General features: G+C 47.8%; 1 protein-coding gene across 6 annotated transcripts in view; it reads right to left on the minus strand.

Moving 5' to 3' along the window:
• The window catches only part of LOC117901528 (protein abrupt), a 53,051-nt gene that overhangs the window by 11,710 nt on the left and 24,088 nt on the right, over window positions 1-17,253 (minus strand). For 2 of the 6 annotated variants that reach the window (XM_034812311.1, XM_034812308.1), the window contains 4 exons: window positions 15,926-16,799; window positions 15,279-15,867; window positions 14,906-15,199; window positions 14,628-14,829 (listed from right to left, as the gene is read on the minus strand). In XM_034812311.1, coding sequence (XP_034668202.1) covers window positions 14,628-14,829; window positions 14,906-15,199; window positions 15,279-15,867; window positions 15,926-16,407 — 1,567 coding nt within the window. In that variant the 5' untranslated portion in view covers window positions 16,408-16,799. The remainder of the gene's footprint in view (window positions 1-14,627; window positions 14,830-14,905; window positions 15,200-15,278; window positions 15,868-15,925; window positions 16,800-17,253) is intronic. The other 4 variants (XM_034812312.1, XM_034812309.1, XM_034812313.1 and 1 more) reach the window with 3 other exon arrangements.

Raw genomic sequence — 17,253 nt, forward strand, 5'->3', positions numbered from 1 at the left:
GTGCCCCCAACCCACCCACACACACAGCCCACACACACACAGAGAGAGAGAGAGAGTGAGAGAGAGAGAGAGGCATGTATGTATGAGTTGTATATAAAGTTAACAGCATTTGGCTATCTTTTTGCAATTGATGTATTACACATAAAAGTTTTCAGCTCGACCCGCACTCACGCACGCACACAGAGCCACACACACACACGCCCAAGCATCCTTCGTCCATGTACTCGTATTCCTACATACATTCATCCGTACATTCATACATATGTATGTATTATCTATCTCTGCCACATGTGTGTGCCGCAAGACGTCCAAGACATCCACGACCACGTCCGCAAACAAAACGCACGCACACAATTACAAAAAACTCTTACACGTATGTGTACATAGGTGTAAGTGTGTGTCCGTGTGCCTGTGTGCCATGAGTGGGTCGACACACGGACAACAGAACGGACAGGGTTAGAGCGGGGGAGTGGTTGGGTGGTGGTACAGAAAAGGAATATTGTTAACCGACTACAAAATAAATACGAAAACTTTTAATGCCCCCGGCTGCCGAGGCAAACGTTGAAAAATGCTTTGCCCTCCACCACCCCCCGGCACACACATATGAACCCAAGAAGACACACACAGACAGCAAACACCCACACACAGACACAGACACAGACAGCCATGGACGGACATGGAAGGAACGTCTTCGGACTCATTGCCACTTGCTAAACTTAACTGCAGGACATATGTACATACATTCACACATACATACATACATCGTACTCGCACAAACAGTCAGAAGGGGGGTGTGGAGGAACTTTATCTTGCTGTCTCCCTCTCTCGCTGGCACTTACTTTTGCTTCTGTGTGTGTGGACATATGCATGCGAACCCTTCGCCTTCGCCTTCTTCTGTACACCAAGCACCCAGCCCCATCCCACGCCCATAACTCATCTATCAATTTTCACGTACTTGGACCGCAGTTGCTGCTGGCCTCAGCCCTCAGCCTCATCCTCCACCGCCACACAGCCACTGTCTGCGTCTGAGTTGGGCTCTGGGCCTGAGTCTGGGTCTGAGTCTGGGGCCTTGGAGTCCCTGGGCCTGTGCAAGTTGGTTTCGTGGTGATTGTGCCTGGACCGAAGGCGTCTTATTGCCGAAATGTAGCCTTTTGCCATCGTCCCAACGGGCACAACGGGGTGCACAGTGGTGTGAAAGGTGCATGAAATAACTTTAAGTTGAAGGTTTTACATTGGTAGTACTAAAGTGCAGGACAAATTTGAAGATTTTAAGAGAAATTTAGGACTTGGTGGAAGTCAGTTTAAGAGTGTAGAAAGATCCAGGAAATTTTTAAAAATATTTGGACGCTTGCTAACGGTCTTGTAGGAACTATAATTCATACTCGATCGTACTCTTAGTGATTTAATCCATTGGTATTCAAAGTAAAATCCTTGAAAAATATAAAAATGGTAAGGGAAACCATTGAGAAAGCAAAGCTTAACTTTTTTGGAGTGTGCATAAAAAAGTTTTGTGCATATTATTCTAACAATTTCCGACATATTCAAGCCCTTAAGGAAGTTTAAAATATTTCCATTTACTCGCATGTTTTCCTTTAGAACTATGTCCAGAACTACTAAGAATTACTACTAATACTAAAATACCAATCTTTCTTAGTTAACTCCCCGCTAAATTTGTCTCGGCAACATATGTAAGCAGTAAAACTGCTTTAACCCTTCAACAAAATGTGCCTACAACGACCCACTGTCCTTTTCGCAGGGTTTAAAACCCTACTCCTTGGGCACTGTGTACTTAAAGTTTTCTTCACTCGAACCGCTCAGACACCAACACAACTACACATACAGCACACTCTTTCGAGCACAAACACACACACACATGGCCAGGCAATACAAGAACGAACCAACAATGAAAGCTGACAGCCCCAAATGTCATTCTATCTTGGCGGTCATTAGAACGGAGTTCAGGAGGTGCCCGTTGGATGCCCCAACGAAGGAGGTATGGAGCATGGGTCTTGACGTTGTTGTTGGTTCTTGGCAAGCAGTCCGTCGCTCCTCGTCTCTTCGGCCAAGATTATCTCCTTTACTTTTGGTGGCAAGAACTTTTTGGCTCCCCCTTGCCCACTTCTACACATTCGACGACCTCTTCGTGTTGTCTCTGCTGTGGCTCTGTGCTCTGTCGTCTTGTGTTTTGTCCTCCCATCTGCTCTGCTCCTCTTCTGCTCTTCTGCTCTTGTGTTCTGTTCTATTCGATTCGGTTTTTTGGCTCGGTTCTGCATGAAGTATTTTACTCTTTTTCCATACACTCTCTCTCGAGCACACACACACACACACACACTCATACTTATTAACTTTGGCTATTGTTTTTCGTTGTCCTCGTTCATGTTGCAACACACACACACACACACAGCATGAGTACCCTTCTATGTATATGTATTTGTATTTGTATATATTTGTGTCTGTGTGTGCGTGCTATTGATGCGGCTAGTTTGATGTATTACCTCCCCCCAAAAAAACGGAATGTCTGTATCGCTTATGCGGGGCCCAACTCTGGAATAGAAATGGGCATTTTGGCATTTCGATTTAGTGGCCCTCACACACATACTGTCATACATCACAAACACACTCAACTGGAGAGCGAGAGGCAGCATGGAGAGACAAACGATGATTACGCCATCGGATGCTCTCATTCTAGCACACAAAAACCACACACACAGACACAGAGACAGACACACACAGAGACACACAGCTTTCTTCCCTTTCCCTTTTGTTCTGTGTCTGTGTGTAAGTGTGTGTGTGTCCGTGTTTGGTCCTGTCGCGCCGTCTCGCTCATGCGGGCCTTTTTATGGGCATTTTGTATAATACATCATCGACAAACATGTTTGCAAAGTGTGTACGAATATTATATGGGAATATAACTGCTTGTTGGTGTTGTTGCTGTTGCTGCTGCTGTTGCTGCTGCTGCTGCTGCTCCTCTTCTACATTCTATTGCCGTTGTTATACCCTACGCAGCGGACGGGCATAATGGTTTTGGATTAGTTAACTTGAAAGCTAGGAAGCAAAGTGGCATAGCTCAGGGAAATGTTTTGCTGATCGGAGTTGAATGTAGATGAATTAGTAGAACCATGATTGCAATTGCAAGATATTTTTGCTAGTATGGAAAATGGGCCTCAATGAATGAATGAACTTTGAAGTATACCAATGAGATGTTCATACATACAGATGCATATCTTCGTAGCAACAATTGCTCTTAAGACAAGCGACTTAAGAGCACAACTTTCCTGCTTCCATTCTTCATTTAAAACTCTCTCAGCTGTGCCTAAAATTCCCTTGACCAAATGCCATGAATAAATATCCCATTTAAAGTGTATCAAAAGCTTCGATCATCAACAGTCACACATCCTCTGCCGCCTCTTTCCGTTGTTGCTTTTTGCGCACGCTTTCGTTCTCGTGTTTGCCCCAGATGGTTGGACAGACGAGGGCGGACGGGGAGTAGTGGCTCACAGTGAAGCACGAGGGCAGCGAGTTGTAGAGTGTTCCACAGAGAGTGAGTGAGTGAGAGCGAGAGCGGGTTGGCGGGGTCAGCAGGGGGACGGTGAGTGCGCGGGGTACACTGTGGGCAAGAACAATTGCAAGGACATGTGCGATGGATGCTGACGTTGACGCCAATGGTGTCGGTAATGGAATGGCAATGGGGCAATGGGTGATGGGCGATGGGCAATGGGCGATGCTTAGGCCGCTCTGCCGATGGGGTTGGAGATGGAAGATGGATGTTCGAGTTTTTTGATGTAGGGCAGGGATGGGGAGACGCAGCGGGGAAACCCCCGAAATGTATTCGCTTTGAATTATTCCAAAATATACAGAAGGCAGGCAGGCAGGCGGGCAGCGACGCTGACAGCGCAGTGGCAGCAAAAAAGTTTGTCGGGTGGGTTCGTGGTCGCCAGGCAGTGTGTCCTGTCGGTAGATACGTGTGTGCCGTGTGTGTGTGTGTCTGCCGTGTGTGTGTGTGTGTTTGTCCGTATCCGTCCGTATATATAGCATTCGTTTCGGTTAGTTTGGCGTACAGTTTTGTGAATTTGAATTAAATGTACATAGTTTTAGATTGCGTAATTCATTAGTACAGGCTGCAGCCTGATGCCAATAGTCACCCCAGAGCCACACACACACACACACACATGTACTATCCTCCTCCCCCACTACACCCCGCTGGGGCAGTGTCAGCACAGGCACACACACACGCACGGGGGCCAATGATGAACGATGTGGTCGTATGTGGTTAACGTTGCCGGGGATTAGGAATCGTCTGCCCCAAGAAGGGAATGGGAAACTTTGTGCTGCCACGGTGGGAAGGGTTTTGGGGATTTTCTTAGCTAATGCTTGTAGGTGTGGAGTGTGGGAGCGTGGAAGGTGGGAGGTGGGAGGGGACTGCCATTCAATAGCCAGCGTTTCCAGCATTTCTTTGGCCATGCTTGATATGATCTTAGAATTTCTATGGCTAGGTGGCAGGGAGTTAATCTTTGCCAGCGAATGGCTGAAGGCAACGTTTGGGGGAGAACGCTACACAGCAGAAAATCGGTTGAATATTCATAGTTTTAGTTTGCATATCGAAATTATTATAAGGACCATTCCTTTGCGCACGAAAATGAGGGAAAATTGAGTTTTGTTTGGTATTTTCGAAAATCAATTGATTTTTCAGTGCACAAATGGTTAGAGTTTCCTTTTTGCGGTCGAGTCCAGCTGCTCGAGCGTTGAGATGAATTGCTTCAGTCAGAAGGAGTTGCTTGGCTCCGTTCCCATTCCATTCGGCTCTGCCTGTCGACAGTCCCTTCAGTCCCTTCCTGTTATCCATTCAAGCTTCCATCTATCCATCCATCCATCTATCTATCCATCTCTCTATCCATCTCTCTGCATTCATCCTTCCATCGAACACTTGCGCCGCACTATTTACGGTACAATTTATTACTTTATGAGCAGCGAACTACTCCCCAGCCCAGCCGCTACACCCATCCCATCCCCAGTGGCACAGTGGGCCTTGCTTTGTTTACGGACCAACGATTGTATTTAACTTCATTGCGAATGGTCTGTGGGTGGGGGGATGATGAGTTGTAGGGGGTGTTGAGCGCAGGGTTGGGGGCTGGGTTCTGGGTTTGGGTGTGAATGAAATGTGATGGTAATGAATGTATGAATTTAGAACGCAACTGAAAACTGGCGAGACAGTCGGGCGAGATAGTTTTTGCCACGGAAAGCACACACCCCCCACCCCTGGTGAAAGCACCCCTCAACACCCCACCCCCGCTCCATCGACCAACAGCAGCAGCAGGCGATGCGGTGGCCGGAATGGGGTTTCCATGGGGTAGCGGGACGGAACCTGGACAGGAAATGAGTAGAGGAAGTTTTAGTTTCATATTCGCACGGCTCATGGGTGGGGTACTTTGAAAGGGGTTCTGCAGTGGTTGAGCGGAGGGGGGGGGGATGCATGGATATCGTCGTCGTTGTGTGGGTTGGTTTTGATGGTTGAGCAGCAAAGTGGACGGGACGCTGGCATGGGCGCTGGCGCTGGAGCTGGCCCTGTGGTTAAGCGGGGAGGGGTCCGTCGGCTGTAGCTCACTATCCCTCTCTGGTACGCTTGGCGTTCTGTATGTGTGTGTCTGTGCATGGCTATGTCCATGGCTGTGTCTGTGTTAGAAAGTTTGAATTGTATTGAAATTGTATTTTGTTAAAATTCATGTTTGTTATTGCTGTTTTTAGTCGCTTTTTGTTGTTGCTGTTGTTTAGTTTTGTCGTTGGCCAACCATTTTGTCGGCCTCTATGGCTCTCTCTTTCTAACCCCACCCCACAGATCTCTCCTATCCTTTCCCACTCTAGCTGTGTGTGTGTGCTGGATTGTGGCACTGGGCGTATGAGTAATTTCATTTGACTGGATCTCTCGCTCTCTCCCGCTCTCTCCCGCTCTCTACCTTTTGGTCCCTAAGCTTCGTTTTTGCGTGTAATTTCTCGAACAAAAAACACACACAGCAACTGACAAAAGTCTTTTTGTGTGTTTTTTGGGTTTGGACATTCTCACAGATATCCGTAGAATATGTTGGCAACATTTTTGGGACACAAGTTTGGGCATAAACGTTTGAAAGGTGGCAGAGAGAAGAGTTTAATTCAAATAAATCTCGCAAATCCAGCTGCAATATTCCATGGGAATGCAGACATGTGTGGAAGGGAATATGTATCCGTTTTGTACAGTCGAAACGTTTAAAAATTGGCAGCTTGAGGGAATAGGAAACATTTGGAGAGCATCTTTGATAAATGCAACAACCAAAAGTGGGTCCAAATGGGGCTCTAAAATTCTGCAGCGAATATTCTTTGTTTCTTGTTTGATTTCTGCTTCAATTGTTTGCAATTTTATGCACCGAAAAGCAGCAGAAATTCCATCAATTACATTGCATTCGCATCTCAATCTCCCACAATATTTTTCTTGGCCATAATTTTCGCATCCTTAAGCGATGCTAATGCAGATATCTGCCCCCAAGGAAGCCCTGTGTTTCCTCTTACCCCAAATTGGGTCAAAGCTGGACACTGGACGACTCTCTCGCTCTCTGTGTGTCTGTGTGTGTGTGTGTGTGTGTGTGTGTGTGTGTGTGTGTGTTTGTGTGTGCGTGTGGGAAGGCTGTGCAAATACATCATCGACACGTTCGATGTGCTAGGCCGCATAACGAACTTCCCACACACAATTCCAACTCGCTCCCAGCCCCCCCCCCCGCTCCCTTACAGCAGTGGGCTGCGGGATTCGATCGCACAAATTGCTCATTGCTGAGGAAATATTTGCAATAAATTTAGTTTATGGCGTCGGCTGTTGGCGCTCGAATGGCCGCCTGACTGACACCCCTGCAACCCCCCAACAGGCACACACACACACACACAAACGCACATTTAGCCCCGCTTGTAGGTGGCCGCCTGTCAATGCCTAAATTATATGCGAATATGCTCCAATGTGTATGTGGTGGATACTTAGAAATATTAAAATGCAGACCTTACACGGGGAGGGAGGGAGAAGTCCCTCGAACCCGTCCACCCTCCAGCTGTTGGCCTGGTCAATGGAGAGGAAATGGAGAGTACGGGCGGGCGGCTGGTGGTTTATTGATGTAATATCCTTCAATTATTATGGATATTTGGCGCATTCCCGCGCATCCGAAATTGTGATATATATCCATATGGGGGTAAAAGAGTTATGCCACTCGCTCTCGCTCTCTCTCCAGAGTTAGGGCATGTGGCAGAGGCAGGCACACGTGGCAGTGGGTTGGGGGGGGATACCATATGCGAGCACCCTTAATTAACTGACCTCAAGCGGCATGTCAACCTAGGCAGAGACAGAGTCGGAGGCAGAGTCACGGGCAGGCGCCCCGACCCATGCACGAAGGATGCGAAGGACTCGCAAAGATCTGAAGGAAATGAAATGCAAACAAATGCTCTGTCTTTGTGGGGATACATCTGTGTGTGCGATTGTGTGTGTGGGTGGGTCGAAAGGATACGCGTTCTCCGCTGAGTGGAAACCTCCCTTTTTCAAGGAGGTGGCACGGGGCAAGGGGCATTTCTCCGGCCAGCAACTACTTTCGCATGTGCGGCAATAATTCATCCATTAAAAGGGATATCAATGCGTCAGAGACAGGGCAAAGAAGAGGCGGAGAAACCTAAAACGAGAGAGAGCGAGCGAGCGAGCGAGAGCAAACCTCTCCACAAAAGGAAACTCGAAGATGTTGGGTAGAGAGACGCACGGGAGATAGAGAGATGGAGAGCTGGAGAGACGGCGACGTAGATGAATGCGACGAAGGTGGCCAACGGGGGTCAAATGGAAAAAGGCCGAGCCGAGGCAGGTCCTTCGTCTTCCGTTTGTAAAACCGCACAAGCTCACACACACACGCAAACAGGAACACACACATGGCAAGCTCTAACCCAAAAGCCCCCTGTGCCGCCTGTGCCTGGGCTATCAATAGAGGAGCGAAAAGCCCGAAGTCGCCTCAGCGTTTGTGATAAGCGCAAAAATGCCGACAGATTGCAGCGGTAAAGGCGAAACACGAAGCAGCAGCAGCACTTCGGCTGCACTGGCAGAAATTTTCAACAAGTTTTGGCTGCTACAAGTGGAAGATTACAAAAAAAAAAGAAGATTCTTCACTCAATTTAAATAGTATTAAAAATCAAACTTTTCCCTGCCATAAACTCATTTTCTCTGGCTAATTTTCTGTCAACTTCTCAATCTTTTTCTCGCCGTGTATTATTTGTCACACACACATGGACATGGGCCAGCATCCATATGGATTTATGTAAATTCTATGCCCAAAAATGACCTTTTTCGTAAGGTAAGAGGTTGGGCTACGAGAGCGGGGGTGGCGGCAGCAGGCTGGAAGGGTGGATTGGGCGAGTTGTGTCTTTGACTTTTGTAATATTTTCGTTGGAAATAAATTCGCATTTGAAACGGATTCGGATTCGGTAAACGAAATCCTTAAGCATACACGTACAAGTGTGCGTAAGTGTGTGTGTGTTCCTCCATAGATGAATGCTTTTGTTACTATATATACGACCACTTGAATTTAAAATACAACGTGGCAAAAAGGGCCAAACCAAACCCAAAGCCCACAGCCCAGAGACCCCAGAAACCGAACCGAAAAACCCCTCTCCCCCCCTCAAGAGAGAGAGAGAACAAAACCCAATTCAACCCTAGCCAACACACCAAATAGTTTCGAGTAAAACTTTTGCATTTGTCCCTGTGCCCCACACCCACAATCCTCTTGCCGCTGCCTGGCCTGCCTTTATATTTGTATCTATGTGCACGTGCGTGTGTGTGTGTGTGAGTTAAGCTCAAGTAGAACAACAACTACAGAGAATTTTGTTTAAATTTAATGTATTTTCTATGGCAAACACTTGTCCAGTGCCCCCACTCCCGCAAAGCCTTCACAGCATCATTCCTTATACGAGCAGCTGAATACATAGATTTAGATGGAGCTCCAGGGGGAGGGACAGAGACGGGGAGAGCCATAGAGAGTGCGAGCGAGAGACATTCATACATACATAATAATAATGTTTTTATCCATTTGCCATTTTTCGCATCTATTTCCGAAAACTGTGTGCAAAACAATTTCATTTGAAGTTTAAGCAGAAAATTAGAATTTTCAAGTGTTGCCACCCTCACGCATACACTCTGGGCAACCTGCCCGTCCTCTGTCCGTAGTCCTCTGTGTCCGTTGGGTTTTCTGGGATCTATCTTATGGTACATGTGTGTGTGTTTGGGGGCTGTGCGCACAATGACATAATCCCTCATCTACATAAACATTAGAGCGGGAATTTAACTCAAAAGTTTTTAGTTTCGGTTTCGTTTTCGGTCCATCCCCCAATTCCTTTTTGCCTGTCCGCCCAGCTGTCCGTTCTGTCCGCTCTCTCCTTGTGTGAGTGTGTGTGGTGCGTCCGAAGTGTCTCCGGTTCTGGCACTTTGTTACTGTATGGCTCAGGCACAGGCATATTCCCCCATATACCATATAAATATGTGTGCTGGATGTATCTACATATTCAACTTATATACCCATACACCAACACTCACTTGAGTGTGACGTGCAGCAGATGGAGTTTTTGAAATTAATTTGATAACAATTTTTGTTTTGTTTAGTTTTTGGGCGTGCCATTGGGCGCTGTCAAAGGATTCAGCTTCAATATAAATCTGAAAATTATTCGCCACACATTTTAGTGCCATGGAAAACTATAGAAATCTTTGGGGTACAGCAGAAAAATATTTTATGGAACGAACCCTGAGGATCACAATGCAACAAATTCTTCATTTTTCTGAAATAATTTTCATGAATTTAAGACAATTTTTCAACATGCTAGGAGCATGCACTAGAAGCCCCTTTCAGAGGACAAAACAATGTCTTGGGCAACAATTTAACGATGAAGCTGTAGCCAGAGTGCCACAGAGAGGCGCACAAGATACGGATACGTAGAGCCACAGATATGTACATGCGACAGACGCACGCACTGCAAATGTATTTCCAATCATTTTACTCATTATCCGGAGCAGCAAAAGTTTTGTCCGAGTGCGAGTGCGAGTGCGAGTCCGTGTCCCTGTCCGTATATCTACTTGAACATTTTCATGTCCTTCGCTCATTTGCAGCAGCTGGATGTGTGGGTTGCGGGTAGGGGGCAAGCTGGCCCAAGTGAGTGCCACACTCACACATAAGACCCCGAGTGTGTGTGGGGTTGGGGTTGTGGGGAGTGGGTGCTACGGTTTAGTTCGGTTTCGGTTTGTAAGCGTGTTGGCGTTAATGGTTCTTGATGAAATGAAATAATGGGTGCGTTTATTCACGTAATGTATTTGTATTTGTTACAGCAACAGCAACAGCAACACACACACACATATTTACAATAATAACACAGCTCGTAAAATGAATAACTGAATGGAATGATTGAATGCCGGATGGAATGAAAGCGGCGCCCAGGCGACGCCGACAAAGGCGAAGCTCAGAGGCAAAGCCAGAGCCAAAGGCAACGGCTAACAAAACGCTTTTCGTTAGTTTTCATTATTTTCCGCATTTAAGCGTATTTATTCCGTTGTTAATCGAATTTATTAAATGCAAACACGCCAACAAATAGAGGAGCAAGGACTACGCACACATACGAGGCAGGACTAGGCACGCACCTTCCCTTGTCCACGGCTTTGCCCATTCCCCTGGCCATTCCTTCAGGATGGGTGCGTTTTGTTTGGCTTGAGAAATAATGTTTCTCGGCATGCCCATTGCCGGCTGCTAATTTTACGTATTTCACGCAAAACCCCAGGCCCCGAAAGCAGGACCTTTGGGCGCGTACGTCATTAAATGTCTCTATAGCCACACGAAGCTTCAATCATCTGCGAACTGTTATGGGCTCTGAGGGTGGAGCGTGGAGATTTCTAACCCCTTACCGGACACCAGCAGCAGGGTGTAGCAGAGAGCAACATTTTAATTGGGATAGGATTGAGGCATAAACATTTATAAGATTGAAATTGCTCCACTGATAATCTCAGGGATTACCCTGGGCCATGCCTCTCCAGTCACGTCTGATCTCCTTTTTTCTCTCTTCTTTTGTCTGACCCAAACGTAAATCAATTTATTTGCCGGTTTATCAATGCAAGTCATGACAAATGCAGTCAAAAAGATTAAATCAGTAGAATGTTTTCCAAATAAATAATAATATTTCTCGAATAAATCAACAGAGCAGCAGAAAAGGCAAGGAGCAAAATGCATTGCTGGGCCACAGGGAGAGGGAGAGGGAGAGGCAGATGGTGAGGGTTGAGGCAGAGCTCTCTCGTGTGTGCCCTTCTTGTGTCTTGTCTTGTGTGTCTGCCTCGACCAGATGGCAAATAAAAACGGAAAGAACTTTGCGCATTAGCCTCAACGCCAAATGCCCAGCGACAAGCGCCAGTCAGTCCAGCCAAGTCGGTGGTTCCTGTTCCCTTTCCCCTTCCCCGTCTCCATCTCCCGCTTCCGCTGTCCCTCAAACTTTTGCATTCTGCTGTTGGGCCAAGAAATGAGCAACTGGCCTCATATGTCAATGATTTCTTTTCCAACCCGCTTTTATACGTTTCTTTTTCTTTTGCTCGCCCACGCCCGGCGGCGCCAAACTGCAGTCTTCGCACCTAAAGCGGCGCTGCAGCTGCCAGCAATCCTTTGCCGTCTTCCCTCTTGACTAGCAATCTTGGCACAGGCAACAGGACTTTACGAGATTTCATTTATATGTTTTATAAAGCGCCCAAGAAGGGGTAAACAAAATCTCATATCACTTGGCGGAACGCTGCATCATTTAGGCCCTAGGATGTATCACTCTTAAGCCAAGATTTTGGGTTGTCTCAGCTCAAAATCGGCTCTAGCTGGAGTGCCCATAGTCCATAGCTCCCCAAACATGTCCATTCTTTATAGTTTTTATCTGCTTTTTGCTGATTTGAAGTGCGCTTTCCGGCTTTCCTCCTGCCTTTTGGTGTCACACATGTGCCGGGGCACACCTCCCCTTTGCTGTTATTATTTTGGCTGCCATTTATTTGCTGTCAATGTTTGGGCCTCCTCCAATCCTTTCAATCTCCCCACCACTCCCACCTGAAGACGTCGCCTGCCTGGGGCCACGTTAGCTGTCCGCTGTCCGTTCTGTCCGTTCTCTCTTTTCTTTCTATTTTGCTTGTCTTCTTGCTATCATTTTCATTTTAAAATGTCCTGTGCGAAGACGCCCCCTAGGAAAGGGTCCAGGCTATGTTTCTTCGGCTTCTTCTACATTTCTACAATTTCCCTCCTTGTTATTCTAGTCCTTTTTGCTGCTCCAAGACGTTTTCGGTGGCTGGCCCTGGCCCTGGTCCTAGTCCAAGTTTTGGCCGGGGCCACTTTATAAATGTTTCTGCAATGGATTTTTGCAAAGTAAACTTTTTCCGTCTTTTGTAGTTTTTGTTTGTCCCGTGTCCCACGTCCCAGCCCATCCCATCCACTTGGCCCCCGTCGCATCTGATTGCGAGAGAGTGTGTGACATTTGTGGGGGCGGGCCATGGGCACACGAGAAGTAAATATATTAAAATGCAAACCCAACTCATATTACTCGATGCGAGTGGGCTGGGGGGCCGCTTCTCAGCTCTCGAGTCCCTGCGCACACATGTGCGCAATTTCCAAGTCCGTTTTCGGCCATTGCCAAAATGCCTTTCCAAATAAATCGAATGCACAAAAAAGCAATAAAACGAAATAAAATCTAAATATGTATGTCCATCCATGCTCGTGTCTGTGTCGCCCTTTTTTGCCACCCCCTGTGGGTGGACGTGGACCCACCCAGAACACACCGAAGAAGAAGGAACAAAAAAAACTTATCATTTTTATCATTGCGCAAAAGTTTATCCTTTTTGCTCGCTCGGCCCGTTAATATTTTCGATTCGGATTTCCAAATGGCCAAGAGTCCTCTGCCCGTTACCGCTGCTCGGAATTTCAAATGACTTGGCTCCAGAGAGGCAAAGGCAGAGGCAAAGGCAGAGGCAGAGGCGTGCCTGACCGAAGCGAAGCTTATTGAATGTTTATGCTTTATTAAATTTGATTTCTCTGAACCCAAGACCATCTCCGTCCTGTCTGTTTGAGCAGCTGTCTGACTAAACTGACCAAGTGCTGGCCAACATTTGTTGCCATGATCTATGTGCGTTGAATATTAAACGACAGTCCAGGCTTAGCAAGTGTCCTACAGCCGGGATAGGGCTGTGTGTAATACTTCGGAGAGTCTCTGGCTATTATCTTTTTAATGCGCGATAAATGCGACATTTGCGATGCCGGACAAAGTGCGTGTCATGTGCTTAGGCAACACAAACAAACAGCAAGAAAGATCCCCAAGAACCGAATCATATTTGTAACGCCCAAAACCCTTATCCTTATCCTTATCCCTCCCGCACCAATCGAATGGTAATCATAATCACAATAACAGTAACAGGCTATAGCCATGGCCATAGTTATGTCAATGGCAATAGTATTCCCGGTAATAGTAATAATCATTTTTTGTTGTCCATTTGCACATACGTGAATGGGATGAGGATGGCAGGAGGATGGGGACCTTATGTACACTTTTCTTCCCCACACACATCTGAATGTGTTTATAATCACACACTCCGAAATGTCCCGGCCAGCAGTTGCTGTCCAGCCTAATGCGACACGTGCTACGCGCATATTTCTTGGACAGCATTCGACACGGGCATATCGATAGAAATTGGAATAAGGACTGAGCATATGGCCAGCTTTGTACCAGCGACAGTTGGTTATGGGCCTAATGATTGCCTCTCCCATCTCGAGGCTCGTTGGGATCGAGTGCCAGGGTAAATTAGGTGTAGATGTATTTGGCATGTTATTGCCGATTATTACCGTGATATTCTTATCGATAAATGGTCTCATTCGATTGCTCATTTGTGTGTTTCACTGCCTCTACTTATCTGATAGACTATAACTACGACTTAAGATAGTTATCAAAGTTGTATACATGAATAAGGAATGCAAAATAAATGGATTATAACATACTTTTGCCAATAAACCGATAACTATCGATAGGTTTATGTTTCTTAGATTTTAATTACAATTTGGATTATGGGAATTTGTATGTAATTTCTTTATAATTTTGTTTGCTGCCAATTGGTGGTTCGATGACTTGGCGTTTATCGGTTTATCGATTATTCTACGGTAAGATTACAGGTTTATAAATATGCAAATTATACGCGAAATGTTGTCACATTACTCGCATCGTTCAATCGATAAATCATATCGAAAGTCGATTAATTTGAATTATAAATGTTTAATGCCAGCTTTTGATTGTGCCAATTATTTTGTGCGATTTTTACTTCGCTAATATCTGAGTCTGATTTCTGATTTGGGTGCCAATTGTTTTAGTTTCATAAATTTCGTTCGATTAGCGGCTTATCGGTTTATCGATACACTGATAGTTAGTTACTATGCAACAAATGTCTAGCCAAAATGCAAATCATATGCGAATGTCGCTCCGTTCGATCGATAAATCATACACAAGAGGCAAATATTTGATAATATATTCGATAGAACAAAGTGTAAACGAATGGGCAAGCTCGTAATCGTTATCGTAATCGAAGTAATCGTTCAGGTACTCACCGAAATCACTGCCCATTCCAGAGGGTCCTGGCAACAGCCCGGGTATGCCCTGCAGGCCGAGGAATGCATTGGGGAACGAGTGCGAGCGCTGATTGTCGATGCCATCGAGGGTGCCATCATGCTGGCCATCGCCCCGATCCGAGGGCTCCGTATCGCTGCTGTTCGAGTCCTCGCCAGCACTTTGTCCGAGATCGTGTTTCTGCAAACGGACACCAGACAAACGGACAGAGAGAAAAATCAGCTCTGAACTGAGTTGTGAGCTGGGATTGGGAACCTACCTGATTCGCCGCCTGCTGTCCGTTGCTGTTTTCGAGCGCCTGTCCCAGCAGGGACTCGCGCAGCTCCAGGTTACGCTCCCGGTCCTTGGAGGTGTCGCGTCCGGCGCGATTGCGCGTCAGCGGGTGCTGTCCGGCCACGGGAAACTCACGATCGAGCAGCAGCCGCTCGGGGCTGATGCCATGCTGTGCCCGGAAGAGATCGGCGCTCTTGATGCGCTTCTGTGGCGGCGGCGTGAGGTGGCTCTTGCGGCTGCCCTCCAGTTCGCCCATGTCCCAATGGTTGCTGCTGCTGGCCTGCAAAGGTTTCAATCGGAGTAAAACTCTAGTTAGAGGGGGTCTGAAGCGGGGCACACGGGTGGGATGCAAACGTTACTTTGCTGGGATTGGGATTGGGTGTTCTTACGGGCGACGCTGCCGATGCCTTCAGCTCCTGGATGGCGGGCGTGCCACTGCCACTGCCTGTGCTCTGGCCCTGTAGCTGGTCCCTGCTGCTGCTGCTCGAGCTGGCATTAGCGCTGGCTGTGGCAGCTGCGGCTGCTGCCACGGCAGCGGTCAGTGAGGCTGCTGCTGCCGCTGCCGCCGCTGCGGCACTCGAGGCAGGCACTGAGGCTGGAGCCTGGGGCGTGCTGAAGGGTGAACCGTGACTGCTGTTGAGGACTCCGCTGTTGCTGCCGCTGCCGCTGCTGATGTTGCTGTTGTTCAGCATTGTCTGTGTCTGGGTCTGTGGCAGATAGCTGTTGATCTTGCTGCTCTCCGAGAGATTGTTGTTGTGGCTGCTGCTGAGGTTGTTGTTGTGGCTGCTGCTGCTGTTGCTGCTGTGCGAGAGGGCGGCGGACAGCGCCTTGGCATAGGGATAGCCCCCATTGACATCCGCCAGTCCACGAATCTGCAGCAGATGCGCCGTCTTCAGGAAGTCGGGCAACTGTTCGTGGCTGACATTCACCTCACCGTTGTACATAAAGCTGAAGGAATCGAAGATATTTCATGGGATGTAAAGGGAAAGTCCTGTGGGAGACTCACCTCAATAGATTCTCGACATCGTCGCTGCGCACATCGCGCAGTATGACAATTGGATGCTCGCAGGGATTGGCCTTGAGCAGCTTGCGGAAGTAGGGACTGCAGGCACTGAGCACCACCTTGTGGGCGGTGAAGGAGCGCTCGTCGCAGGCCAGGGTCACGTCCACAAAGTCCTCCTCGTCGCGCAGATGCCGAAACGAGCTGAGTATCGAGGTCTGGAAGTCGTTCCATTTGAGGGCATAGTGCTGCTGCTGTTGATGATGGCTCTGATGGCTCTGATGGCTCTGATGCTGATGCTGATGCTGTGACAGACCCAGGGCGGATGGTGGCGGTGTGGCTGGGGAGAGGGCGGAGCCGGTGGCCGCCATGGAGAGTGCGGATAGCGCGTGGCCGGAGGTTGAGGAGGTCGCCGGTGGCGGTGGCTCCATTTTAACCACGCCCGCGTTGTTGTTCTCCGCCGTTTGCAGCTGTGTGGACTCGGTCATTTAAGTGGACCGTCGGCTCTCAACCTGCTCCCTGGGTGTCGGTCTGTGCGTGCTTCTAGCCGTTGGAAGATTTGGGGAGATTGCTCTTGTGTGGGGGCCGGGCCTTGCTCTTAATGGACTCTCGCGAGAATGCGTCTTCCTTTGTGGCTAATTCCTCGGCTACGATTCAATTCGCAGCTATTGTTGTGGCCCTTTTGTTGAGATTTGGCAAATATTTACTTTGCCCAAAAGAGTCTTTGCCGTAGATGTCTCCTGCTCTGCTCTGCTCTTGCTCTCCTCTTCCCTTCTGCTAGTTTGGCGAAAGTTGCGGCAATCTCAGGCGGCCCTTGTCCATTTTCACCGGACTCTGCTTGCGGCCATGGACGGAGCTAATAATGCTGGCCCTGAAGCGCCTGCAAAGAGTTGGGAAAAGAAACAAGTTACAATTGCTCTGGCAGGTGGCATGTGGCAGTAGTCGCTGTGGCACAGCCAATCATTAAATATTATTACCAATTATTCATACATAAGCAGCGGGACCGGGGCACGCCGCTGCGGTGTCTAATGGAATCATTAATTACACAAACCGAACTGAACCGAACCACCATCGATGCCACCATCGTAGGAGCCCAGAGTCGAAGCCCACCACTTGTCGGGGCATTAGACGCAAATCAATTTAATTTAAGCGTTTACAAGCCACAACAACACAATGAACCAGAAGTTGCTCCACACATGAACCCTCTCGAAACCCAAAAGCAATTGTCCAAAAGATCATTAGAAGTGGTTGGGGAGAGAGCCAGAGCCAGAGCCAGAGCCCCGATAATCCATCCATCTTCGTGGTGGCTTCTGCGGAACCACAACCTGATCGAT

Source organism: Drosophila subobscura, chromosome U, assembly GCF_008121235.1.
Source record: "Drosophila subobscura isolate 14011-0131.10 chromosome U, UCBerk_Dsub_1.0, whole genome shotgun sequence".
Taxonomy (NCBI): Eukaryota; Metazoa; Arthropoda; class Insecta; order Diptera; family Drosophilidae; genus Drosophila; species Drosophila subobscura.